This window comes from Solanum tuberosum, unplaced genomic scaffold (genome assembly GCF_000226075.1).
Source record: "Solanum tuberosum cultivar DM 1-3 516 R44 unplaced genomic scaffold, SolTub_3.0 scf00004, whole genome shotgun sequence".
Lineage (NCBI taxonomy): Eukaryota > Viridiplantae > Streptophyta > Magnoliopsida > Solanales > Solanaceae > Solanum > Solanum tuberosum.
Genome location: NW_006238930.1, coordinates 4362599 through 4390479, shown reverse-complemented (window position 1 = coordinate 4390479; position 27881 = coordinate 4362599). Strand labels below are relative to the sequence as shown.

Here is a 27881-nt window from a genome sequence, read left to right as displayed (position 1 = left end):
CATTATCAATGTTGGAATCTCCTTTTCCATGCAACTATGGACAGAAATTCCGGCGAGGTTCACCATAGTAGAAGAGGCAAAGGAGAAACCCATTACCCAACAGATATCGAGGATTTATCCAAAGGATAAAAATGGGGAAAGTTGTGGTGTCAACAGGAGATAAGGCTGGCAATTGGACAGGACCGGTTTTATCGGAATCGGTCCTCGTTACCGGATTTATTTACCGGAACCGGTTTTACCGGAAATTCCCAAAGGTTCCGCCCAGTCCCTTAGTTACCGGATAGGAGCCGGTTTGGACCGGACCGGTTCTTACCGGATCATTGTGTACCGGTAATTTTTTTTAATTTTTTTATTAACTTTAATTATTATATAATATTATATTATTAAAAAACTTCAATTTAAAACTTTAAACTTTCAAGTAAACTAAAGTTTCAATTGAATTTAAGTTTAAACTTTAAACTTTAAAGTTTAAAATTGACTTTAAAGTTTAAAGTTTATATTGAATTTAACCGGTATTTCTTCTTTCGGCATTGACCCAAATATTTCATCTATTTCGTCTTCTATTTGGCTATTTAATTGTGTAGTCCGGTATTTCTTCTTTCGGCATTGACCCAAATATTTCATCTATTTCGTCTTCTATTTGGCTATTTAATTGTGTAGTCCGGTATTTCTTCTTTCGGCATTGACCCAAATATTTCATCTATTTCGTCTTCTATTTGGCTATTTAATTGTGTAGTCCGGTATTTCTTCTTTCGGCATTGACCCAAATATTTCATCTATTTCGTCTTCTATTTGGCTATTTAATTGTGGTAGTTCGGTATTTCTTCTTTCGGCATTGACTTAATCTCGAAACAACATCGATATTTCCAAACTATCCTTTGCTACTGAATATCGATGATCTCCAATCATAAATTTCGCCGCACTAAAGACTTGCTCCGAAGCGACCGATGATGCTTAATTGCTAGCACATCTCGAACAACCCTAGCAAGGGTCGGAAGTTGATTGTCACGATTCTTCCACCATACTAATATTTGAGCTTGAAGTTGTCCTTCTTCATGCCTAATCTTTTCCCGTGCCTGATTGAAATATAAATCAAAGTCATTATTAGTAGATGATTCAAGCTCAAGATAATCATCCATCCAATCATCCGTATCATCACTTCTAGGCCTACAAGATGGAGGTTCAACTATTGGAATATTTTTTCCATAGCTTTATATGTATTATATAACTCTCTAGCTTTTGTATATATGCTATTTTTACAATCTTCAATACTAGGAGTTTCATCATCTTTAATTTCTAAATTTGCATAAATCTTTTCATCAGTCACTCTGGAAAAGATTTATGCAAATGAAGTATGGACTATAAAGCCATTGGATTACTGAGGAGGCTCTTGGAACTTTTGGATGCAGTGTGTGGAAGACTATTAGAAGATTATGGCCCCAATTCAAAGGCAACATCTCACTAAAAGTGGGAAATGGTAGGAAAATTGATTTTTGGAATGAACATTGGATTGGGGATGAAAGCCTGCAATCACTCTTTCCAGACCTGTTTGTGCTTCACCACTCAAAACAAGGCCACAATCTCACAACTATGGAGCCCTCAGGGTTGGAATCTCATATTCAGGAGAGCTTTCAATGATTGGGAAATCGAGAGGGTCATTAATCTGTTTCAGATCCTCAATGCCTTCCCAGGCACCTCCACTGAACCTGATAAGCCTATTTGGAGATGGCAAAGCAAAGGTGTGTTTACAGTAAAGTCTTGTTAATGCAGATACAATATTGGCCAAACACTGGCCATGGAAGTTAATATGGAAGATAAAAATACCCTTGAAGATCTCATGTTTTGCTTGGTTAGTGTGCAAAAGGGCCTGCTTAACACATGAAGTGCTTCAAAAGAAAGGCAGACAAATATGCTCAAGATGCTTTATGTGTGATCAAGATGCAGAAGTTAATTGTCACTTATTCCTTCATTGCAAAGTATCTACAAACTTACGGAACATGTTTCTTGGTGTATGCTGGGTAATTCCAAAGTCCACTAAGGATTTGCTCTACAGCTGGAAGGAGATAGGAAGAAGGGAGTCTAATGAAGATTGGTAGGAGTTAATCCCAGCCTGCATCTGGTGGTCCCTATGGAAAGAAAGGAATGGAAGATGCTTTGTGGATAAGAGGAACAACATCCAGAAAATTAGAATGAATTGTCTTGGTCTTTTGTACTTTTGGTGTAAACAAGATATGATGCGGGATATAGAACTCTTTGTAGACTTTATAGGTAATTTGTAATCTCCCATAGGGTAGTTTGATATGCTCTGATGAGATTGTAAGTGACCTATGCTCATCATTTATTTGATGATGAGCCTTTTGTGAATACACAGTTACCTTTATCTCAAAAAGTGTCACTTTGATTTAATCCTAGGACTATTGGGTGTTATCCTTCACACCAAACGATCCCTTAGTGTTTGGGGGTACTAAAATCTTCAAGTGTATTAGCTTTGGTCTCCTTATATAACTCGGGCCTAACTCAACCCAAAAATTTACCTCAAGTGGTAACTATTATTTAAGGTTGCATAAGGAGACTGTAACTCATACACTTATTGATCTTGGATTCTAGCATTTTCCTCTCTCCCACTTGCCCAAAGTTGAACATTAGGAGTGTTAATACATGGCACATGTGGCTAAGCATTTGGTAGCACAACATTGAAGATGAGTTTGACTCTAATACTTTGTTGAGAAAATTGACCTTGACCTTGACCTTACGCAACTTTGAAAGTTAGCCAATATTCTTGAAAGATCCAATATCCATTTTATCAACATAGTTATAGAGCCAACTTTTGGTATTGCTGAGATGGCTTGGTATTGAGTGGGTAATACTGAGAACTATGAAAGAAACTTTGCTTAGCTGGGCTCATAGAAGACGGACGAGGAGATGCATGGCATGTGAAGTTGCCCCTTTAGCATTGTCATGGACCGTAGAGAGAGGAATATGAGAGCTTATGATGGAATAGAGAAAGATTTTGTACACTTGAGAAAAAGCCTCTTTCCCCTTATTTCTTTTTGGTGCAGCCATGAGGTTATTGTGTATGGATTGATTAGGTGGCATTCATAGAAATCATGTATTTAAGATTTTCAACTTTTTGTATATGGGCTAGTTAGTGCCCTCTCATTAATGATATTCTTACTTCATTAAAAAGAAGTGTAGATCGTCACAAGAACATGCATACGAAGAGAAGTCATAACCGAGAAATATAGAGTCCGTTTGGATTAGCTGATAAGCAGTACGTTATGATAAGCAATTTAAGTGTTGACATCAATTTTATAAATAAACAGTTAAATGTTTGGATAAAAGTGTTGAAATTGATAATAAACAGTTGCCGTGTTTGGTAAAAATGTGCAGTAAGTTGTTCTTTCTATAAAATGACTAAAATACCCTTAATTATATTTACGAAAGATCATAAATTTAAAAGGATCTTTGCAAGGAAAATGATGAATGGCAGATGTGGGATGCAGAGGAAGTTAGAGCTTTTGTTTTGAAAAGGTATTTTAAGTATTAACCCAAGGGTGCAACCCAGTGGTCAATGAAGTGGGATGAAAAGCTAGTGGGAGGTGATAGGTATCCCGTGGAATTAGTTGAGGTGTCGGAAAGCTTGTTCGGACACCACGATTATAAAAAATATTATTTTTTAAAGAATAAACATCTCGGCCAAACTAAAAGTGCGTATAAATTGAAAAAAACATATGTTGGGGGTGACCAACTTGCAACTTTTGGCTTATTAGCACTTTGGATGTTTACCAAATGCATAGATAAGCCAATTATAAGCCATTTTGACTTGGCTTAAAAGTCTAGCCAAACACCCTTACAGTGTGCGGCCAGGGGAATGGAGGGCCAACTGAATAACAATGCCACAGGGAATTCCCTATGGGGACATACAACAAAGGGTGGAGAAGATTTCTAGAAAGATATCCAGATTGATGCGGGAAATGTTGCAAGGTATCAACTTTTGAGAGAAAGGCGGCGTGGATACTTTGTTTTATTTGAGGCTTTCCCAACAATTTTGAACATTTCGTGTCCCCACTATTTTTTTCTGTATTTACCAACAAGGAGACGAACATTGTGAGACCTGAGATTTAGAAGAATTTGCAAGATTGGGAGATATTTACTCAAACTTTATACAAACAAAGGATTTCACATGTGGAAAGAGACTTGGAGATGGAGTGGACTGAGAAAGGGTAAATTAAGAGTGAAATTGTGTTGCCATATGCTGCTGAAGATGGATAAAGTGAAACCTAGTTGTAGGGACTTTATAAAAAAAATAGATAAGTTGGTACCATGTGTATGGATGCAGAGAAGATGTGAATCATTTGCTACACCATTGCTCAATAGCCTACTCGTTGTGGTGTACTATATGAGACATGTTTGTGGTGGGACATATAATACCAAAAACTATTAGATAAATGTTATTAGGATGGAAGTCCTGAAGGATGGAGCAACGAAAAGAGCACGGGAGATAGTTCTGTTGGCAATGATGTGAACTAGATGAAAGGAAAATGAAGCACAATTGAAAGAATTGGAAATATATTTGTATTAGTATGATGATTGGGTGCTATTACAGGCGAATCATACTTAATATTCTTCGACTCCAAAGACATTTTAGCACATTCAAGACCATTTTTGAAGAATTTAAAGTGCAATTTGTGTTCTTAAAAGCTAACATAAATATAATGAAAGAATCCACCACTCTCAAATTTGTATCACCGGAATTCGGCTACCACCGCTTTGTGGCAACTAATCAGCAATAACAACATTTGCTTCCAGGATCCAAACAAAGAGTAGTATTGTTTTTCATTATTGAAAATTCATGAGATGATGACGATGTAAATATTAGATAATTTTCCATTTTAGAGAGTAAAAGAGAGTTGTTTGTGAGAAATTAAGGAAGTTACAGTGTAAAAAGGAGTTTTTTAAAAGAAAAATAACAACAAAAAAATATGATTTTGAAGGTAATTTTATCATTTAAGAGTTGGAGTCTAGTGGCTATGGTGGCTAACTATTCATCTTATTTCATCTTTAATGATGTCAAAATTACCGAAAATAGAAGAAAAATCTACACCCACTTAAGCATATTTGAGAAATTTAGACGAGGAGGCTAGGGTTTTGAAGGAGGAAATAAATCTGAGAGAAAAATGGGGTTGGGTTCAGATGAAGAGACGGGGCAGACAAATTAATACTAAAATTAGTGTTTAAGTATTTCCCGTTTGCTTTCATTTCGTTTAAGGGAATTTTTGGTCCATTTCACTGACTACAAAGGCATAAATGGACCAAAGTATAAACAAAGGGCATTTTTGATCATTTCACATAAGGGCATTTTTTATCCTTTTCCGAAAAATAATTAATATGAGATCCATCTGGAAGATTTACACCAAACAAAATTGGCCCAACTTAATTCTCTTTGGATTTTAAACCAACCTTTTCTACTTTTGCTTTTGCAGTGTATACCACAAGTTTTGCTATGCAAGGTTGGATTTCTTAGGGATGTACTTCTTCTCCCAGCTCTTAATAGTGGAGACGAGACTGTGATAAGTGGTCTTGCTTGTTTTTTGTCAGAAATTGGTCATGCTGTAAGTATTTCAAACTCCGAGCTAGAATTGATTCTTGCAGCCAAATAGAGTAGATGGGTCCTACCTATGCTTCGACAGCTTAGCATCAAGGATCTCTGAAACTAATTAACTATTGTTTTCTTGTATAATAGGCTCCGTCTTTGATTACTGAAGCAAGTCCTGAAGCATTTGTACTGACAGATGCACTCTTGAGGTCAGATGCCATTTCTTATATTTCTTTTTATGTGTTGCAAGAATATCTTTTATTTGATATGGTAAATAATTTTATTAACAATTTGGGGGAAACCCCATATACAAGCCGTATACCATCAAAATATGGTTGTCAACAAAAGAAACCCAAATGCCCGACCCCTTCAAATGCTCTCCCATTGCTCTCTTTCCAAATAATCCACGTAATTGCTAAGAGGCAACATTCTATGCCCTTGAATTTCTCTTTCCCCTTCTGCAAACCCAACTGGGCATTACCTTCTTCATTGTGCTCGACATCATCACCCATTGCAACAAAACCCATAAAGAACCACCTTCCCCAGTCGGTTAGTCACTTGACAATGCAATATAACTTTTCACCCAAACATTTACACATGAAACACCAACTAAAATAGGCGATCTTCCTTTCTCAGGTTTCCCGTTGTCAAGATCATTCCCCTTGCTGCTAACTACGTAAAGAAACACACCTTCCTTGGTACCGTGAGACTCTATATTAAGCGATGATGGAAGATACATTCCCCTTTCCCTAATAATCTTTCGTTATAAAATTAATAGTTACAAAACAATTTCTACCCTCTCGTCGTTCCATCCATCCGATCTATCAATGTATCTCCTGCCCATACAATAACTCAACCATAATATGAAACTCTTCCATCTCCCAACCTGTAGGTTCCTCCTAAATCTCAAATCCCAATGAACTTCCCTCATGCGACCTATAAATTTGTTTGACTATCATATCTTTTTGGCAAGAAACTTAAATGTCTGGAAAAACTTCCTTCAACTTGTTCTCTCCGCACCACTTACATGCCCAAAAACTAATCCTGCTTCCATCCTCCACCATAAAAGAGATATGTCCACTAAACTCTTCCCACCTCTATAAATACTCTTCCATAAGCCAAATCTAAACGATATTCCAATGTTTCTAGTCATCGATCCTCCTTCGATGATACCATATTTTTCTGTTGCGCCCCCCTCAAAAGTGCCTTCTCTTCCACCTCAAATCTCCATATCCAATTCCTTAACAACGCTTTGTTGAATACCATGTGATATTTCACACCGAGTCCTCCCCATTCCTTCAGAGATGTGACGTCTCTCCAATTCACTAAATGAAACTTTCTTTAATAGACGCATAAAATCCTTGGTTCTAACTTCTATCATCATTTTGTTGGCTCCATCGTAAGCATAGTTTTCTGTAATCTGAAGCTTTCTTTATACTGCCCCTACTTCTTTCCTCTTTTACCAAGAGAGGCACTTGTATTGACTAGGGGGAATTGCCCGTACCAGCACGGGCCCAATATAATATAATATTGAAATTATTAATCTTGGTGAAAGCAACAAATATCAAGATAACTATGCATAGTTTATTTTTGAATCAAATAAATGCATAGTCTCTTAATGTTCTAATTAAATTCTAAGCACTTGATTATATAAGGTATAACAACATTGATAAACTACTGATTGATGGAATAGAAGCTGAGTATCCAGATACAATAAAAGGGAAAATCTTGAATTATTACAAAAATATGCGCCATGAAGCAGAAAGTTGGAGCCCAGATTGGATGGCCAAGATTTGGGGAAAACTTTCAGAATCAGACAGGGAATGGCTGCAGAGATGCTTTACAGAGGAAGAAGTTCTCCTGACCTTAAGAAAGGGCAGGAGATTAAGCTTGTGCGATCTGATGGCAACTTTTTATATTTACACATGGAGGTGGTTTTTTCCTAGAGTCTAGATGCAACCTTCATTGCATTAACTCCAAAAAGAAAGAGGCAACCTAGCTTAAGGATCTTAGACAATATGCCTTTTAGGCAGTGTCTACAAGATCATAGCTAGAGTCCTCACTAAGAGGCTGTATTATGGTAGATTGATCTCAGGCACATAGAACATGTTCATCCATGGAAAAAAAATTATGGATACAATTTTAGTTGCCAATGAGAGTTTGGACTCAAGAATGGGGTTAGGAGAAGTTAGAAACAGTTTTCTGTAATCTGAAGCTTTCTTTATACTGTCCCTACTTCTTTCCTCTTTTACCAAGATAGGCACTTGTATTGACTAGGGGGAATTGCCCGTACCAGCACGGGCCCAATATAATATAAGGAATTATTAATCTTGGTGAAAACAACTGTTCGAATAGAATAGGTATACACAATCCTACACAAAATAAGAATAGTTTATAGTCTCCTATTTGGTAAGGAATAGTATCATAGTGTCTATAAATAGGGTTCTCTATGTAATAATTAAAACACAATTTCAATAATATTTTTCTCCTTTATTTCTCCCATGGTATCAGAGCATCGGTGAGAAACCTTTATAGAAATTTCCGGCTATTGCCAAAGTTGAATTTTGTCATCATCTCTTTTCGTTAGTGTTGTGTGAAAACCAACACCACTAGTGGGTCCCTCATTCTCCGGCGACGAAACCCTAGCCAGACCCACCGGAAAATACCACCTCATGCGCCGATCAGAGGTGTGAATTTTCTGGCGAGATCTGACCACGCGCCGGCAACTTTTCTTTTTCCAGATCATACCACCTCGGATTTCTTTTTTGAACCTACCCATTCAATTATTTCCTGATTCCGACCATTTTTTTGCAATCAGATCTGATTATTTTGAGATTTCGGCGATTTCAGCCACTTTTCCGGCAATTTCAGGCTGTTTCCAGCCATTTTTTTCAGCATATTTTTTTTCCAGTAGGGTCGCCTCGTAATTCTGACCCTACCGATATAATTAATTATATTTTTCTCTTCTTTGATTTCTGTCCACTTTCAGGTGGCAGATTTTTTTTTTTGCCTGATTTTACAGTGTTTTTCGGGATTGATATTTTTGGCCCGAAAAGTGGAAGTTTCAGCCCAATGATCACTTCAGAACCGTTAATGGGAAGCTCAAATTATTTAGCTTGAGCTTCCTCGTTTGAGTTGTGGTGCAAGGGTCAAGGTGTCAAAGATCACTTAACGAACATTGCTTGTGTGGTAGATGAAAAGGCAAAGCCTAGTGGGGAAGATGCAAAAGCCAAAGCACAATGGGAGAAGGTTGATGCTCAATTATGTAGTCTCCTATGGCGATCTATTGATTCCAAGTTGATGCCCTTGTTCCGTCCATTCCAAACATGTTATTCAGTTTGGAAAAAGGCTTGTGCTTTATACACTAATGACATATCTCGATTCTATGATGTGATATCTCGATTGACCAACTTAAAGAAACAAGAATCCGATATGTCTACTTACTTGGGACAGGTACAGGCAGTCATGGGATCCAGTGCGGAAGCATAATATCGAGCAATGGTTGTAGCAACTTGTGAGCTAGTTCGGATCAAACAGTTGCTTGGAGAATTGAAGTTTGGAGAAACCGGTCATATGGAACTTGTGTGTACAATCATGGAGGAATTTGAAACATATATGCCAGTCACTACGGACGTGCAAAAAACAACAAGACCACAGACAGACATTGTTTCTAATTCTTAAACTTGCTGGACTTTTCTACTAACCATGATTCAGTGCGTGATCAGATTTTAGCTAGCCCTACAATTCCTATAGGTAAGTCTACTGTTGGTTGTCGTTGGGTTTATGCGGTCAAAATTGGTCCAGATGGTCAAGTCGATCGGCTTAAGGCTTGCCTTGTTGCCAAAGGGTATACTCAGATATTTGGGCTAGATTATAGTGACACTTTCGCTCCTGTGGCCAAAATAGCATTTGTCCGTCTCTTTCTATCTATGGCTGCCGTTCGTCATTGGCCTCAAGTTCCTCACCGGTCCTTGTATTAATTACATTTGTAACAAGCTAGGTACATATAATTTGTATGCACCAGCTTGAGGGGGAGTGTTAGAATAGAATAGGTATACACAATCCTACACATAATAGGAATAGTTTATAGTCTCTTATTTGGTAAGGAATAGTATCATAGTGTCTATAAATAGGGTTCTCTATGTAATAATTAAAACACAATTTCAATAATATTTTTCTCCTTTATTTCTCACACAACAAACATCAAGATAACTATGCATAGTTTATTTTTGATTCAAATAAATGCATGGTCACACTTAATTATATAAGGTATAACAACATTGATAAACTACTGACTGATGGAATAGAAGCTGTGTATCCAGATACTTCAATAAAAGGGAAAATCTTGAATTATTACAAAAAATTGCGCCATGAAGCAGAAAGTTGGAGCCCAGATTTGGTAAAACTTTCAGAATCAGACTGGGAATGGCTGCAGAGATGCTTTACAGAGGAAGAAGTTAACTGAAGTATTTTCTAGGTATTGAGGTTGCATAGTCTAGATCAGGTATTGTTATTTCTCAACACAAGTATGCTTTAAACATTCTTGAGGAGACAAGAATGATGGGATGTAAACCCATTGACAGTCCTATGGATCCGAATGTTAAACTCCTTCCAGGACAGGGGGAGCAACTCAGTAATCCTGAAAGGTATAGACAGTTGGTTGGAAAGTTGAATTATCTCACGGTGATTAGACCAAACATCTCTTTTCCTGTGAGTGTTGTAAGTCAGTTTATATGACCTTAAGAAAGTGCAGGAGATGAAGCTTGTGTGATCTGATGGCAACTTTTGAATATTTATACATGGAGGTGGTTTTTTCCTAGAGTCTAGATGCAACCTTCATCGCATTAACTCCAAAAAGAAAGAGGCAACATAGCTTAAAGATCTTAGACAATATGCCTTTTAGGCAGTGTCTACAAGATCATAGCTAGAGTCCTATGCGATATATAAAGTCAGCTCCTGGTAAATGACTACTCTTCGAGGATCAAGGCCATGAGCATATCACCGGATATACAGACGCTGATTGGGCAGGATCACCCTTTCATGAGAGGACTAAGCACATTGAGATTGATTGTCACTTTGTCAGAGAAAAGATACTCTCAGGAGATATTGTTACTAGATATTGTTACCAAATTTGTGAAGTCAAATGATCAACTTGCAGATATCTTCATCAAGTTCCTCACCGGTCCTTGTATTAATTACATTTGTAACAAGCTAGGTACATATAATTTGTATGCACCAGCTTGAGGGGGAGTGTTAGAATAGAATAGGTATACACAATCCTACACATAATAGGAATAGTTTATAGTCTCTTATTTGGTAAGGAATAGTATCATAGTGTCTATAAATAGGGTTCTCTATGTAATAATTAAAACACAATTTCAATAATATTTTTCTCCTTTATTTCTCACACAACAAACATCAAGATAACTATGCATAGTTTATTTTTGAATCAAATAAATGCATAGTCTCTTAATGTTCTAATTAAATTCTAAGCACTTGATTATATAAGGTATAACAACATTGATAAACTACTGACTGATGGAATAGAAGCTGTGTATCCAGATACTTCAATAAAAGGGAAAATCTTGAATTATTACAAAAAATTGCGCCATGAAGCAGAAAGTTGGAGCCCAGATTTGGTAAAACTTTCAGAATCAGACTGGGAATGGCTGCAGAGATGCTTTACAGAGGAAGAAGTTCTCATGACCTTAAGAAAGTGCAGGAGATGAAGCTTGTGTGATCTGATGGCAACTTTTGAATATTTATACATGGAGGTGGTTTTTTCCTAGAGTCTAGATGCAACCTTCATCGCATTAACTCCAAAAAGAAAGAGGCAACATAGCTTAAAGATCTTAGACAATATGCCTTTTAGGCAGTGTCTACAAGATCATAGCTAGAGTCCTCACTAAGAGGCTGAAAAGTATTATGGGCAGATTGATCTCAGGCACATAGAACATGTTCATCCATGGAAAAAATTATGGATACAATTTTAGTTGCCAATGAGAATTTGGACTCAAGAATGAGGTAAGGAGAAGTTAGAAACAGTTTGTAAACTGAACTTTGGAAAAGCCTATGACCGCGTAAACAAGTCTTTTCTGTCAAAATTATTGGTACACATGGATTTTTTTGACAAATGGGTGGATTGGTGAAAGATTCCACTGCCTCTGTGAAGTTCTCTATCCTCAGTAATGGTACACCAGTGGGCTACTGTTGGTATTGGGAGCTTTGAGCAAGATTTTAAAAGTCGCAGGGATAAAGGGTTGGATCAAAGGGTTTAGAGTGGGAAATGGGGGTAATAATCAGCTGGAGCTTTTTTCCTGTTGAGAACCATATTTTGATGTAGGTTCTCTTCTTTTTATTTATGGGTTTCCCCATTTATTAATAAATTTATTTACCTTAAAAAAATAAATCAAATCAGCGGGAGCTTTCATATTTGCTGTATGCAGATGATACCTTGATATTGGCACTTAATGTAAATCTGTCCAAGGGCTGCCTGTTTCCAGTGAACATAGTTAGTTACATTCAATCCTTGGCTGCAATACTAGTATGTAAGTGGAACATTTTCCTGTTACTTACCTTGGTCTACCACTAGCTCAACATAGACAAGGAGTAATCTTGAAAGGTGTGCTGGGGAAGACTTACCCTCACAGATAGTGTCTTAGTCGGATGCCAACATATTGCTTTTATCTACATTTATCACCCTCAAAAATAGCAAATCAGCTTGACAAGCCAAGGAGGGATTTCCTATTGTCAGGGAATTTGGAGAGCCGTAAATTTAATTTAGTGAAGCAGTCACAGTCACAACTCCAAAACAATGGGGTGAAATAGGGGTGAGGGACTTGAAACTACATAAAAAAAAGTCTACTTTAAAATGGTTTTGGAGGTTTAGTTGCGATCAAGATGTTTTATGGAGAAAAGTTGTCACTACAAAATATGGAACAGTAAATTGTTGGTGTATCAAACAAGTGATATTCCTATGGGTTTGCTCTATGGAAACAAATAAGAAACTTATGGGGAGACCTTAAAAATTTGTCCGTGATATCAGTTGGCGATGGGAGGAAGACAAAAATGTGGGAGGATCCTTGGCTAGAAGAATCCCCTTGATGATTTCCGTCCCAGATTTGTACAGCTTAGTTCCGAAACAACATGCCACACTGGCAGAATGCAGATTTGGAGATGTATGGAATTTAATGGTCAGAAGAAATTGTTTCAACTGGGAAACAGAAAAACTGGCTCAACTTTTTCTACAACTTGGCAGCTTCTATTATTAGCAACAGAGCAGGACAGATTATTTTGGGATGCCGATAGCAAAGGAAACTATACCGTCAAATCTTGCTAAAATTTTGTGCAAACCAGCAGGAGTAGATTATAGATGGCAAGACATACAAGAAAAATGTTCATTTTCTGTAATAGGTGATCTTGTGCAGGAGATTGAATCTATTAATCATAATCTCCTATACATGTGGGAGGTATTCAGTGAGTGACGCCTCAATCTATTAAAGAAGCTCTGTTGGCATGGCAAGGATAGAATGTCAGGAAGCTCCTCCGGCAGATGTGGAACACGATGCCCATTTACATTTCTTGGATAATTTGGAGAAAAAGAAAAAACAAATGCTTTGAAGACAAATACTCAACAATTTTTTGTCTTAGGTCTAGATTTTAGCATATGTTGAACACCTGGTGCAATCTGAAGCTAGAAGACAAAGTCGATGACTTTTAAATTTATTAGAATCCCAAGTTACTGTTTCAATTTTTTTTCTCAGAATCCCTTCAATCATAGCGGATAAGGAAGTTTCTATTTTGATGTACATAATTTTTGGGAGCTTTCATCTAATGAAACATCTTTTACTTATAAATATAAGTACCTGACATGCAATGTATGATGGCAGTTGTGTTTCATTTCCAAGTGAAGATTGGGAGATCGCAGACTCGACTTTGCAGTTCTGGTGCTTTTACCTTTTCATAATAAAGTTACTTTTGTACAAATCGGGGCCCGTTACTTAACTATAGACAGGGTCCAGAGCAGATTGTTGAAACGAAATGTGTAGTTCAAATGGTTCCCCCTATCCAAGAACACTCTCACTTTGCAGGTGCAGTCTTGCCGGCTACATCCTAGGCCTGGATGCAGATCGTGGAGAAAATGTTAAGAGCGTCAAGATCTTATTTTTTCCTGTTTTCTCGGCGTTGTTGGATGCCCTTCTGTTGCGTTCTCAGGTTAGCTTCTGTTTGCATGCATTTTGACTGCAGATTGTTTCTTTATTCTGCTTCTATTTAGTCCCATCCACAAATTACTCTATTGACCTACCTTTCCATTAGCATGTGCATTTGTTGGATTTTAAAATATTGTTATATGATAAATTTTATGCTTCACAGAGAGTATAGCTGTGATAATTGAAAGAAAATTCTGTCTATGCACTTAACAAGGTTTTCTGTCTATCCAAAATTATTGTTTCTCCCTGGTTTTATCTTAAATTTGGGTGTTCTTTCACTGTGATCATCAGGAAATTGGAGGAAAAGTATGACCCTTGGCTCTTTGTTCTGGAATTGATGAGATATCAATAATTAGTTGTAGTTAATCAAAGTTGTGTTTATATTGAGACAATCCTTTTTGATATGACATCTCATCTTTTTGTAACCATGCACTACACTATTTAAAAAACATTGTCAATACTATTAAATCAAAAATCCAAGTACATAATTATAAATCATATATTTATATAAAAGAGAACCCTAGGACTGCTTACGTGGCGCCACCACAGCAAGAATTTCCTTTTAAATTTATTTATTTCCAAAAATACCTTTCCCCTTTCATGAAAAGATGTGATTTTTATGAAAAATTGTGACTTTGATGAACAGTTGCGACTTTTATGAAGAGTTGCGGCTTTTATGAAAAATTGTGACTTTTATGAAAGGTTGTGACCTTTCTAAAAGGTTGTAGCTTTTCCAAAGAGTTGTGACATTTCCGATAAGGGACAATAAACATTTGTTCACACTACCCTTTTTGCCTATAAATAGAGAGATTTCCTCTCATTTTAAAACAACGAAAATTCTAAACTTCTTCTTCTTTTGCACAATTAAATATTCGTGTATTTTGCTCTTGTTGAGTGGCTCATTGACACTATTGTTTTTGTATCAATACACTTGTGAATAGAATAGTTCCATCCCAAGAGGATCCCGAGAGGATCTATTCCTTTAAACCTCAGGTACTAGAGGGGAATAATTTCCTTAAGGGGACATTGTGCATTCAATGGGCTCAATTTTTTCCTTTCTGTTTCATTATATTATTATAGATCCTAGTATATTTTTTACAGTCATTAATTTATGCTTATGATATTAATTGTTGTTTTTGAGTACATGTTTTAAACTTTGTTGTTTATGTTTCTGCAAAAGTTATTGTTATAAGTATTTGTTAGTACATATAAAGATTATTTATTTATTAGAAAATTTAATATCTCATGTTGATGTTCATCTAATTTCCCAAAAAAATCAAATAGTAACACTTCCTGGAGGCAAAAGATGATTGAAAATCAAATTATTTTCCTTTTATTATTAATGTTCGTTACTACGTAATCTTGTATGTAAGATAACATAGTGTTTTAGTTTTAATGACTGATAGGTTTTATGTATTATTTTATAAGTTTTGTGATATCAAATTCCTGCACAAAGCGCAGGTAATTTTACTAGTGGAATAATAAAGTATAAGTTCCTATGAATAGTGGATGTAAACTTTCTTATGATTACTACTAAAATTGTCAAATCAATATCCGAAAAACACCTATAACCCTTCGGAAAAAGTCACAACCCATTAGAAAAGTCACAATCCTTCGAAAAGGTCATAACTCATCGAAAAAGTCATAACTCTTTGGAAAAGTCAAGACTCTTCAATGTGAAAAGGTGTCTGCTTTTAATATAATATTATATAGTATAACTAAATAAATAATAAATAATATAATATAAAATATAGAATATATACTAAATTTGGTGTTTTAAGTCGGGGATATTATAATAAGTTAACATTTAAGATAGGTAGTTCATACTTTTGAGGTAGTACTAGTTTTTTGACACGTGTTTTCTAATTCAAAAAATATATGTTATAGTAAATAGTATTGCTTATTTAGGCGAAGATTTGAATACTAAGCTTAGCACAAAATAATATTGCAGATTCTTTTGTTAATATTCAATGTGGATCGTCATATATATCTCTTATAGACGATATTTGTTGTGTATTTTTCTTGTCATCTAACCAGATGTTTGCACGTGTATTTCACGTTAAACTGTTTAGATGTCATATGAACATGTGAAGAGAACAACTACATTTTATAAGTTATCACATAATAGATGATGTTCTTGTTGTTGGCTCTCAGACTTGACTTCTTGAATGACTGTGTACATAAATAAAAGAAAGTTATCTGACTGTCCATTGCTAACTGAGAAAGCTTCTCTTTTTTTTTTACCAGAAAAAACTAAAAATTAAAATTAAAGAATATATTTTATGTGTGAATTCATATATATAACTACATGTTCATCTTACACCTAAAAAAGATATAATCCATATACTCGTAAATTGTTTCGATTTATTCAACCGAGTATGATTCGTCAAAGGAAAAATTACAACACCATGTTATCACATATATATGGGCGGTGTAATAATATGAAAAATTATTGGTCAAAAGGTAATATAAGGATAGATGAAATATAGAAATTAATGTAACAACTATGGAATTCATAATGTTATACCTTAGAACGTAAAAGAGTTAATGTGCAATAGCTGAATTTCTATTAAATTTTATACGTACATAAATAAATAGGACTTTTAATTAATGTTACTATTTTTTTAGTTATTAGATTTTAATTTAATGTAGGGGCAAAATGTAAATGTTTATTCCGTATTACTGAATATAAAATTTATTTTGTAATTGATAAATTTTAAATGATTCATATATATTCACATATTTTCACATTTGTTGTGAGTGTTTATTTTTAAAATAAATAAATAACTTGGAACATTTTAAAATAATATTTTAAACATAGAAGATCTTGTTAACTTGATAATACATTTGTGACATATATAATACTTTAATTTAAGTACAAACACCTACCAAAATGTAAATATATATTTTCATTAATGAAAAATATTTATCTCATAAAAATTAGCTATTAAATAAATAATAAAAAATTAAACTAATACAAATTTCAACTTGCGATAATACAGTCATATGAATTTCTCTGTCTAAAATACTTAAATATCATGAAATAGTAAATAAGTAAAACAAAAAGACAATGTTTATATAGTAATAACTATTTTGAAGCAAGCTTCTTGACAATCTAAATCACATAAGTAGTATTGATAAATAAAGTCATTCTTTTGTCTTGAGCATTAAAAAAACAAATCATGACAATTTTCTAAATTTTAGAAAAAGATATTCAGAAGCATATATCTACATCACAAAAGAAATTGTTAACAAAAACAAATGAAAATAGACTACATCATGTTAACTTCATATATTGGAACATTACATACTAATGTATATATTAAGCAAAAAATAATTATTTTCCTCAACTACTTGAAGTTATGGAATATACCCTCTTAGGATAGAACGATTTATACTTCATCATAATAGTGCCCCATATTTTGTTAAACTTCAAATTCACTCAACGACGATAAATGACACAAAAAAAATTATAATGCAAGAAGAAGAGTAGAAGATTTTAAAAAAAAACATGTGGTTGAAAAATGAGAGGAAACCCCTCTATTTATAGTCAACAAAGGGTAGCATGAACAAGTGTTTTTCGAAGCTGTGCCGCCTTCAACTTTTTACTGTGGCCTTCAATGGTTGCCACGTGTTATGCATCTTTGCTATTTGAATATAAATTATATTAATATTATATTAACTTATTTCCATTAAGCTGCCTGCTTGATTACCTTCTTCAACCTTCCATCTTTAATTCGTTTTAGCTCCAAACTTCTTCAACTTTACACCAATTTACTCCTACATAAAATCCATGCTCAAAAAGGGCAAATATAAATAATAAATGTGAGACAAATAATGATAAGAAAATATATTTTTAGCCTCACATCAGACACCACGGTCATAAAAATAAAAAAACAATAAGAACCTCAACTTTAATTTAAAATAAAAATAAAAATAAAAATAAGAACCTCAACTCAGCATGCTTCACTGAAGGAATTACCAGCAATAATGTCATAGGTTAATTGGCAGATAATCTGGAAGACTCTTAGGGGTCGTTTGGTGTGAGGTATTAAAATAAATAGTGATGGGATAAAATTTTTGTATCTTGTTTGGTTGCCATGTTTGGGATAACTTATCCCACCATTTATATCATAGTGATGGGATGAGTTATCCCATATACATTGTGGGATAAGTTATCCCAGGATAGCTAACCCCAGGATAACTAATCCTGGGATAACTTGTTCCCAACCAAACGACCCCTTGCCTTATTTTTTCCTACACTAAGGGATTGTCAGTTACTTTTTTCTTCTCAATTTTTTATTCTCCCTTTCTCTCAAGTCTGTTGGGTGGTCTACATAATTTGGTTGTTAGAGGTTGCCTCTAAAATTTGATTAGTGGACAGGTCAAATTTTTGCTCATGCTTTGATGTCATCAATATAAACATATTGTACTATAGTGGTAGACTAACTTCTTTAAAGTAAGCTGTAAATCATTTTGATAAACTAGTTTCAAAATGATTTCCTTGGCTAGCTTTCAATGAATGTCCTTGTACTTACTGTTAATTGGAGTGCATAAAAGTAAGCTCAAATTAATGCCATCTTTTCCTTACTCTTTATTTTCTGTTTTATTTATTTTGTGTTATGGGTTTCGACTTAAACAGGTGGATGATTCTACATTTTATGGCGAGGGTGCAATGGTTGACCTGCCTGACACCCTTGAACAATTCAGGATGAGCCTGACGGAGCTTTTGGTGGATGTTTGTCAGCTTTTAGGTTCTGCAGCATTTATCCAGAAGGTGTCATTGGGTTGGCTTATTACTTTGTGCTGTTTTAAATAAAGATAAAGTTGATTTCATATTAGTTGCACTCGAAATCTCTAAGCCTGTTTCTCATCTGAAATAACTAAAGTTAGTATGCTCCTTGTATATGGGTAAACTTTGTGCCCATTGTTAATTAAAATTTATTACTTGATGAAAAAACAACTGCTAGCAAATGGATAAGATTTCCAAATATTTGTCCAACCAACCCAATTAAAAACGAGTTGAATAACTTATTTATTTGAAGGGCATTAAGTATGGATTGTATCAATTTAACTCCTTTTTTTTAATGAAATTTTGAAAAATAACAATAATAAAAGCATCAAGAAGATGCACAGATTATAAAAGATGGAAGTATCAGTCCAAAGGGAGACAAAAAACTATAAAAGAACTAAATAGCAACAACAACATACCCAGTGAATCCCACCAAGTGGGGTGATCAAAGAACTGAAGAGCTTATAAAATCCACGAAGGAGTCAAGACTGATTACATGGGTGAGATTGGCCCAACTAAAAATATTAACTAAACATCAGGCTTTAAGAGTGTAATTGGCTGCCATAAAAAATCTACGACTTCTTTCTGTGAGAAATATAGGAAAAAGAATATTATTGAATTGTCGTTGTTTACATTATTACATTGAGACCCTAGAATACAATCCTTTACCAAGTAGGATACTATTTAGTATTCCTATTTCTATTTCTATTTCTATTACTATTCCTATTCTAATAGAATTGTATATACCTATTTCTATTCTAATAGGATTGTATAAACCTATTCCTATTCTAACACTTACCAAACATATACACCAAAAAATCAAGCAGGAATCAAAGACCAAAACTTTTTGATGGTCTTCCCAACTGGCCATGAGCATCAAATATGATAAACCTCTTTCACACTGCATGGCATGACCCAATGAAGACCAAAAAGTGATTATAACATGTTCCATATGTCTCTTGCAAATGGACAGTGAAGGAACAGTGGTTTAGTGATCCAGGGCTGCACTGAGCCACTTACACATGTAGCATCTGTTTGCAAGCAGAAATTTCCTCCTGGAAAGATTGTCTTGAGGTAAAGTTGCACCCTTTGGAGTGCTCCAGGAGAAACAAACGTAGCAATTTAGTTCTCCAAATCAGCTTCCAAGGCCATTGATCAATCAAATTCTTCTTGGATCTCAGAGCGCAAGTATCCTTCCTTGACTGTATAAGACCCATTTCTGCTGCTGCCCCATTTGATTCTGTCTCTCCTAAGGCTGTTGACTGGGCTGTTTTGAAGGCAGTTAAGGAGTGCTAGGAAATCTTCATTTTCCCAGTCATTTAGGTTTCTTCTTAGTATCAAATTCCATGAGTTGTCCTCCCTATTCTCAGCAATAATGGGGTCTGGGTTGGTAGCTAGTGAGAACAATCTTCGGTAGGTATCCTTCAGAGGATTGAGACCTAACCATTTGTCTTTGCAAAACAGTATATGCTCCCCATTTTCCTGCCTGAAGAGATGTGCTGAGTGAGAAGGCTTCCCATAAGAGCCTGATACCCTTCCATTACCTTGTTCCATCCACTTTGGTACACCGTACACCAGTGGTTGGTGAAACCAGCTTTGCTTGCATAACTTCCTTCCAAAACCGGCATCTTCCTGGTCATATCTCCAAATCCATCTCATTAACATGCATTTATTGTGGAATGCTATATCCGTAACACCTAGGCCACCAAGAGTTTTAGGAAGATTGACCTTGGGTCATTTGACCAAGTGAATTATGTGAGTTGTGCTATTCCCTTCCCATAAAAAAAGACCTTCTGATCCTGTCAAGATGTTTCTGCACCATGCCTAGAATAGGAAATAGGGACAATCCTGTCAAGGTGTTTCTGCACCATGCCTAGAATAGGAAATAGGGACATGAAGTAGGCGGGGATACTGTCTAAAACACTATTAATAAGTGTTGCTCTGCCTCCAAGGAAAAGATACTGTTGCTGCCAGGATGCCAATCTTTTCTCGAAATTTTCAATTACCACTTTCCAGAACTCAACAGTCTTATGGCTGGCACCTAGAGGGAGGCCTAAGTAAGTAGTGAGGAAGGAACCAATATTTCAGAACATAATTTCAGCCAATTCCTTCAGGTTAGGAACCACATTAACTGGATAGAAGATGCTTTTTGACATGTTAATGTGGAGTCCTGACATTGCCTCGAAGGGCATGAGGGTGATAATCAGGTACTGGACGTGAGCTTTCTTTGTACTACAAAAGTTAAGAGTTTCATCAACAAATAAAAGGTGTGAGATGGAGACTGAACTGCCTGGGTCTCTGTCAACATCAAAACCTTTTTACCATTGCATTTGTCTGGCCCTTTCCAATATTCTGCTAAGACCCTCCGTTGCCAATATGAAAAGGAAGGGAGATAAGGGAGCCCTTGCCTAATTCCCCTCATTGGGGAGAAAAATCCCACATGAGTTCTGTTAACAAGTCTAGAATATTTCACCGTGGAGAAGTTGAACATTATCTATTTGATCCACCTTTCCCCAAATCCCATTTGCCTTAGGATTGAGATAAGGTAATGCCAGTTGAGTTTGTCAAAAGCCTTTTCAATGTCAAGCTTGAAGAGGAGGCCTGGATCACCACTTTTTGACACCAACTAACACTTGATTAGCTATGAGGGTTGCATTAGTGATTTTCCTGCCTTTAATAACGACATTTTTGTAACCCGAGACCAGTCTCCCAATTACCTTATTTGATCTCATAGTTAACCCGAGACGAAGGAAATAAAGGCATATAGTTGGTAGGAATGTTGTCCAGAACACTATTGATTAGATTGAGATCCCGTTTGGACAAGCTGAAAAAAGTAGCTTTTAAGTCAAAAAAATAAAAATTCAAACTTTAAATGACTTTTAAGTCAAAAAATAAAAAATAGGGGGAGTCCTACTTTTGGTTTTTAACTTTTAAAGTTATTTTTAACTTATTTCAAGTTATTTTAGCTTTGCAAAACATTCCCAAAAGCTAAATATGACTTAAAAGTAGGTTTGACCAACTTTTAAGCCAATCCAAACAGGCTCTGAGTCTGCCTCCCGTAGAGTTGAAGCAGGAAGACAAACTAAGGAGAAGATTCTTTTTTATTTCTGAGATCGATCTACTTACTGCAGCCCAGGAAGAAAAACGTCGTCTAGGACGTGTGCTGAATCAAGAACAGACAGTAAACACCTTTATTATGGATGCTTTATTTAGTCTCCACTTATGAAAGGACAAGCTAACACAATAGGCATTGCGATGCGAAGAGCTTTACTTGGGGATATAGAAGGATAAGACTAAGGAGAAGATTCTTGTGGGAAGGTAACAACTAAACTCATAAGTTCTCTCTGGTGAAATGGCAAAATGTTATTCTACCCAAGGCCCAAGGGGGGTTGGGAATTAGAGACCTAAAGATGCATAACAAATGCCTGCTTATGAAGTGGCTTTAGAAATATGGGCAGAATGAGGCAGGGTATTGGAAGGACATCATCGAAGCAAAATATGGAACTCATGATCACTGGATCCCAAAGATGAGCAAAGATCCTCATGGTGTAGGGGTCTGGAAACACACAAGTACTTTCCAGGATGAGTTTCTTCAGAACGTTTACTTCAAACCTGACAATGGACTCAACATAAGATTCTGGTTAGGCTAGTGGATTGGGGGCACTGTTTTGTAGGAGTTCTTTCCACAATGGCCGATACAAAGTTGACAATATTTGGAGTCTAATTTTCAGAAGGTATCTGCAGGATTGGGAAAATAATGAATTTCTTCTCCTGTTACAAACACTGGAAAAATGAAACTGATGTTCTCAATCCAGATAGACTACTTTGGGGCAGCTCCAAGGAACGGATCTACACTATGAAGAAAAGCTAAACTACTGGTGTGCCCAGAATGACATACTTGAAGACTTTCCCTGGAAGCATATTTGGAGGACCAAACAACCTCTTAAGGTTTCCTGTTTTGCATGGACAGCCCTTCGTAAGGCATGTCTAACACAAGACAACCTTAGGAAAAATGGCATCATGCTCATCAATAGATGTCTTTTCTGTAAACAAAATAATGAAAGTGTCAATCATCTTTTTTTGCACTGCTCCATAATAGTTGGCATATGGCATTTCTTCTTCTCATTGTTTGGCCCTCCAATGGGTTATGCCCCTCTCCATCAAAGATGCTTATGCTAGCTGGATATGTCGGAAAGTTGACAACACTATCAAAAGTACCTGGAGGATGATCCCAACAGTAATTTTTTGGGCATTTGGAAAGAGAGAAACTGTAGATTCTTTGATGGAATATCAATTCCCATGAGCACCATTAAGACTAGATGTTTAGTTAGTCTTTATATTTGACACCTTCTCTCCCCTATTAACAGTATGGATAATTTTCTGGATTTTGGTAGCTCCCTAAGTCTAGCACAGTAGGGTTTAAGGGGGTTTATATTTTTGGCTGCTTTACAGGTTCTTGCACAACTTTAGTTTTAGTTGTAACCATTGCATCTCCTTGATGCCTTTCTAATACAATTTAATTACTTCACCAAAAAAATAACTTGTAAACACTACCAATGACTAATGAGACTAATAAGTCTAAGTCTTTGAGTTCAATTGCACCTTCTCTTTTGGGAATAAGTGCAATACAATAAGTATTGAAAGACTTTACCATGTGACAATTTCTGTGAAAGTGACTGAGGCTTCCCATAACATCCCTTTTGGTAATCCCCCAACATCTTTGATAAGAAGTCTTTGAGAATCCATTAGGACTGGGGCTTTTATCAGGGGCACAAGAATTAATAGCATTCAAGATTTCCTCCTCATTAAAAGCATCTTCAAGGCTAAGTTGCATGGACTCTTCATTTTCGCTGCCGCACCCGTGTCGACAAGAGACGGGTGCGGAGTACGTGTGGGATTCTGTTAACCCACTTTGGATACTTTGACTAGAGTACATGGACAAATTTTGGGGAAAATTGAGATTTTGATAAAAGATAATATAGATTTAAGACATGAGAAAAGGCATACCTTAAATATTATAGTCCCTTCGTCGTTTTTTTTTTTTTTTCTTTTTTTTTTGGTTATTTTTTTTTGTTTGAGGCTTCCCATAACATCCCTTTTGGTAATCCCCCAACATCTTTGATAAGAAGTCTTTGAGAATCCATTAGGACTGGGGCTTTTATCAGGGGCACAAGAATTAATAGCATTCAAGATTTCCTCCTCATTAAAAGCATCTTCAAGGCTAAGTTGCATGGACTCTTCATTTTCGCTGCCGCACCCGTGTCGACAAGAGACGGGTGCGGAGTACGTGTGGGATTCTGTTAACCCACTTTGGATACTTTGACTAGAGTACATGGACAAATTTTGGGGAAAATTGAGATTTTGATAAAAGATAATATAGATTTAAGACATGAGAAAAGGCATACCTTAAATATTATAGTCCCTTCGTCGTTTTTTTTTTTAGCTTTTCCTTTTGGTCAATATTCGTTGTTTCATGTTTCAAGCTAAACGAAGAGAAACTAAGAATTCAAGCGGTTGTGTTTTGACTTTTGGTAGACAGTAGCAACGATCTGTAAGGAGAGTTGGTGGAAAGCCTTGAATGACTTTCTTTTTCTTTTTTGAGGGGAACAACCAGAGAGCGTGAAAGAAAAAGTTGAGGGCCTTGGGAATGACGACCTAGAAGATCTTTCAAAATTTAGAATAACGTTATAGCTCAATTTTATAATTTTGGATTTCTTTAGCCGAATTCCAACACCCGTATCCATACTTGGAATCGTAGCCCCAAATCTAAAAATTTAGATTTTGCCAGATTCACCCCTTGGATTCACATCTGCGTCGGTTACCTGCACCCGAGTCCAAGCATATTAGGTTCAAAGGTCTCGTTCTCTTTAGCATTCCAGCTTCCCAAACCATCAAAAGTTGCAGAAGGCCTCCAGTTCTCATTTTCAGTGTACAAATCTTGATAGAAATCAAAAACCACCTCTTTCACCTACTCTTTGTCTTCAATGATTACATTCCCCATTTGCAACTTATCAATGTAATTGTACCCTCTGTGAGAATTGACCATTTTTTTGAAATATTTAGTGCTTCTATTCCCTTCTTTCAGCCACAAGCACCTTGATTTTTGTCACCAAGAAGTTTCTTCATCCTTAGCTAACTTCTGGATCTCTAGTTCCAGCTGCATTAAATTGTTCTTATCCTCTTGAGTGTTCACCTTGTTTGAGATTGTTCTATTGACTATTTATCTTTGTTCAAGTTGGTAAATAGTAGTTTCTGATTTCACAAATTCTTTTGAGTAGCAGCCATAGTATAATCCTGGAAATTCCTGCACAAGTTTTTCCATAGTTTCCATTCTTGACTCAAAAAACTAGACCAGATAATTCCAGAAATATATAAGCTGACTGTAATTTGAACCTAACCCGAGAAACAACGTTTTTTTTTTATTGGACTTGTTTTTGTTTTGTTTGGCACTTTGTATTTTCTGGGTTGCTCAAGTATGTCACTTCTCTTCCTTCTCATCCTATCAATACCTGGCACCATCCATTTTACCCTCTCATCTTTAACTTCAACAGAAATATGCAAGAATTATCCGTATCTAGTTTTCTACCCAGTATCTCCTTGTCATATTTGCATTTACTGCTAAATAATGATCTTATTTGGTTGTTTCCCTTTACAATTATTTTTCTTTTCACCTTTTGACAGGCTTTCAAATACCTCTGGAACTTATTTTCAAGTTAGCAACTTTATTATCTTTCTTCTATTAGTGAAATGACTTTTGCTTTTTTATTTTTATACCAGATCTTCCTTGGAGGTTGGACCAGTAACAATGTACATATTCCTTGGAAGGAGGTGGAAGCTAAAATGTTTGCACTTAATGCGGTTAGTACTGTGAACCAAAACCTTGACAGTAACATATGCATTGTTTTGCTCTCATCTCCTACTTAATGCTTTTATTATACTCAATTCTTTGTGGGTTTTGCTAATTAGCATTGGGACAAGGTCAGAATCTGAAGCAGAAAATGAGAAGAAAAAGCATAAAGGACAAATAGAAGAGAAAATAAACCATGAATTCTTCTGGAAATCGCAGGAACAACAGTATATTTTACATTTGTAACTGTCACTGCAGCAATCAACCTTGGATAGTTTAAGCCATCAATTGCTTGGTAGAGTTGGAAGCATGATTCTAATAAGACAATACCTGCTGGATGATTGTCTATACTCCTGTTATTGGTATGTGTAGCATTGTAAGGTAGAAGTGTATCAGAACAGTGAGAACGTTAGTACTTAAAAGCATAGAGCATTGACACTATTTTAGCTGCTGTATGAACTCATGCAGCTTTGTGAGAAGCAAAGTCTCAATCGTTGTAGTTAACACCTACTTTTAACTGCATCTATGCCATAGGTGAAAGCAGATCCCACTTATGTCTGGTTATAAAGCTCGTATCCTCAAAACTGTCGTTAATTGAAATTATGAATCGCTTATTTTATGTGTTTGGAAATGCTAAAATCATGTTCTTAGAATCCAAGTTCTTATAGTCCAAAGCTGAACTACGTGATAATTAGAAGTTGAATTATACCTGGTGACATTTTTATTTAGTTATCCTCAAATTGTTTGACAGATTAATGGTCATGATCTTTGCTATGACATTTTTGACAATAAATCCCACTCACTGAAATCTCTGTCAAAACATTAACTTCATCTTAGGTTAGGTGTTTGCCTTTTTCCCTTAATATACCCCCAAGTAAATGTGCCCCCAAGGCCTAGCTCGAGTGGCAAAAGGTGGAGGATTTGTGGATTAGGTCGCAGGTTCAAGTCCCACACCATGCAAAGCGAAGCCCGGTATTTAAGTGGAGAAGGGTAGAGGGGCGGGCCCATTATCCACCGAGTTTAGAAGGCTGTGATTGGTCCAAAGGGCGGGTCGCAGATGGATTTCTCGGTTATCAAAAAAAATAAACCCCCAAGTAAATGTCCAAATGTATTTTTTTTATAAATTCGAAGTTGTTTTACTAAATCACCAAATGGTGCCAAAACATTTATATTATTTATCATTTATGTAAGCTACCTATCTATCTATACAATAAACGATCACAAAATAAAAACTTCTTTTTATGTTGAATTGTATGACCACTAAAAGCTCAAGTTTTTAGAGAGAGGATTATTTACTTAGAGCTCATTTGATTTAGCTTAATTTAAGTAGTTTTTTAGCACCAAGTGTTGAAAAACACTTCTAAGTGTTTCGGCTGAATCTATGAATAAGCAATTACGTGTTTGAATAGAAGTGCTAAAACTGAAAAATAAGTTGTTGATATGTTTGGTAAAAGGTGTTGATAAGCACTTTTCTGTTAAAATGATGGAAATGTCCTTAAAGCTGTTAACAGTAAAATTGAGCTTCAAACTTCCATATTGTCTTTCACCTGACATTTTGTTTCCTCCTGCTAGACCTACATAATACATCTGTACAGAAAATGTGATATCCCTTAGTACCTCCATGTCATTCTATCTGTCATCTCCAATTGTGCTATACCTATGTATCTTCTGTACATGCACTAGTTGTCATGATCATGTCAGTTTGTGTAAACACATATTGACATCTAGTTTATAGAATATGCCATTAAAGGTGATTATATTTCACACATTTGGTAGAATGGAAGATTATGTATAAGCCTCTTCCTAATATCTCTCTTAACTAATAAGAGACAAGTCCCTGGAATCTCTCCAGCAATACAAGTACCTACAATTATGCTAACTATATCAGCACTACAAAATACATATTGATTGGCTTTTCACTACAGTGTTAGGTTGGATCTTAGATGTTAATCATGTCCAACTTGTTATACACATAGTTAACTAGAGCTCCATGCAGGACTTTTGTGAAGACATCACCTAACTGTTCTCCTGTCATGATATGTCTCATCAAGATAATCTTCTGTTATATCTTTTCGTAAACACCAACAACGTACCTAGTGAAATCCCACAAGTGGGGTCTGGGGAGGGTGGTGTGTATGCAGCCTTACTCCTACCTTGTGAAGGTCCAAATTAGAAGCAATATAGAGAGCATCACGATTATCACACTACAACTTAGCAGGTTGAGTTGTCTTAAGACTAACCTCATCTGTCAACTGCATGTCTACATTACCTTGCAAATGGATTATGACATAGCTCATTACTTTGATTCAACACTAGATCAGGGGACTACCACTAATTCTTACTTTCTATACTACACCGAATTATATCCAACAAGATCTGTATCCTCTTGTTCCCCGGAAAACTTTAGATCCCCTCCGATTTGCATCTAGAACAACA

General features: G+C 35.9%; 1 protein-coding gene across 3 annotated transcripts in view; it reads left to right on the top strand.

Annotated features, from left to right (window-relative positions):
• The window catches only part of LOC102593612 (transportin-3), a 75477-nt gene that overhangs the window by 16332 nt on the left and 31264 nt on the right, over positions 1–27881 (top strand). For 2 of the 3 annotated variants that reach the window (XM_006338689.2, XM_006338690.1), the window contains exons 7-12: positions 5484–5612; positions 5744–5805; positions 13486–13542; positions 13687–13810; positions 18449–18583; positions 25376–25456. In XM_006338689.2, coding sequence (XP_006338751.1) covers positions 5484–5612; positions 5744–5805; positions 13486–13542; positions 13687–13810; positions 18449–18583; positions 25376–25456 — 588 coding nt within the window. The remainder of the gene's footprint in view (positions 1–5483; positions 5613–5743; positions 5806–13485; positions 13543–13686; positions 13811–18448; positions 18584–25375; positions 25457–27881) is intronic. The other variant, XM_015307911.1, reaches the window with a different exon arrangement.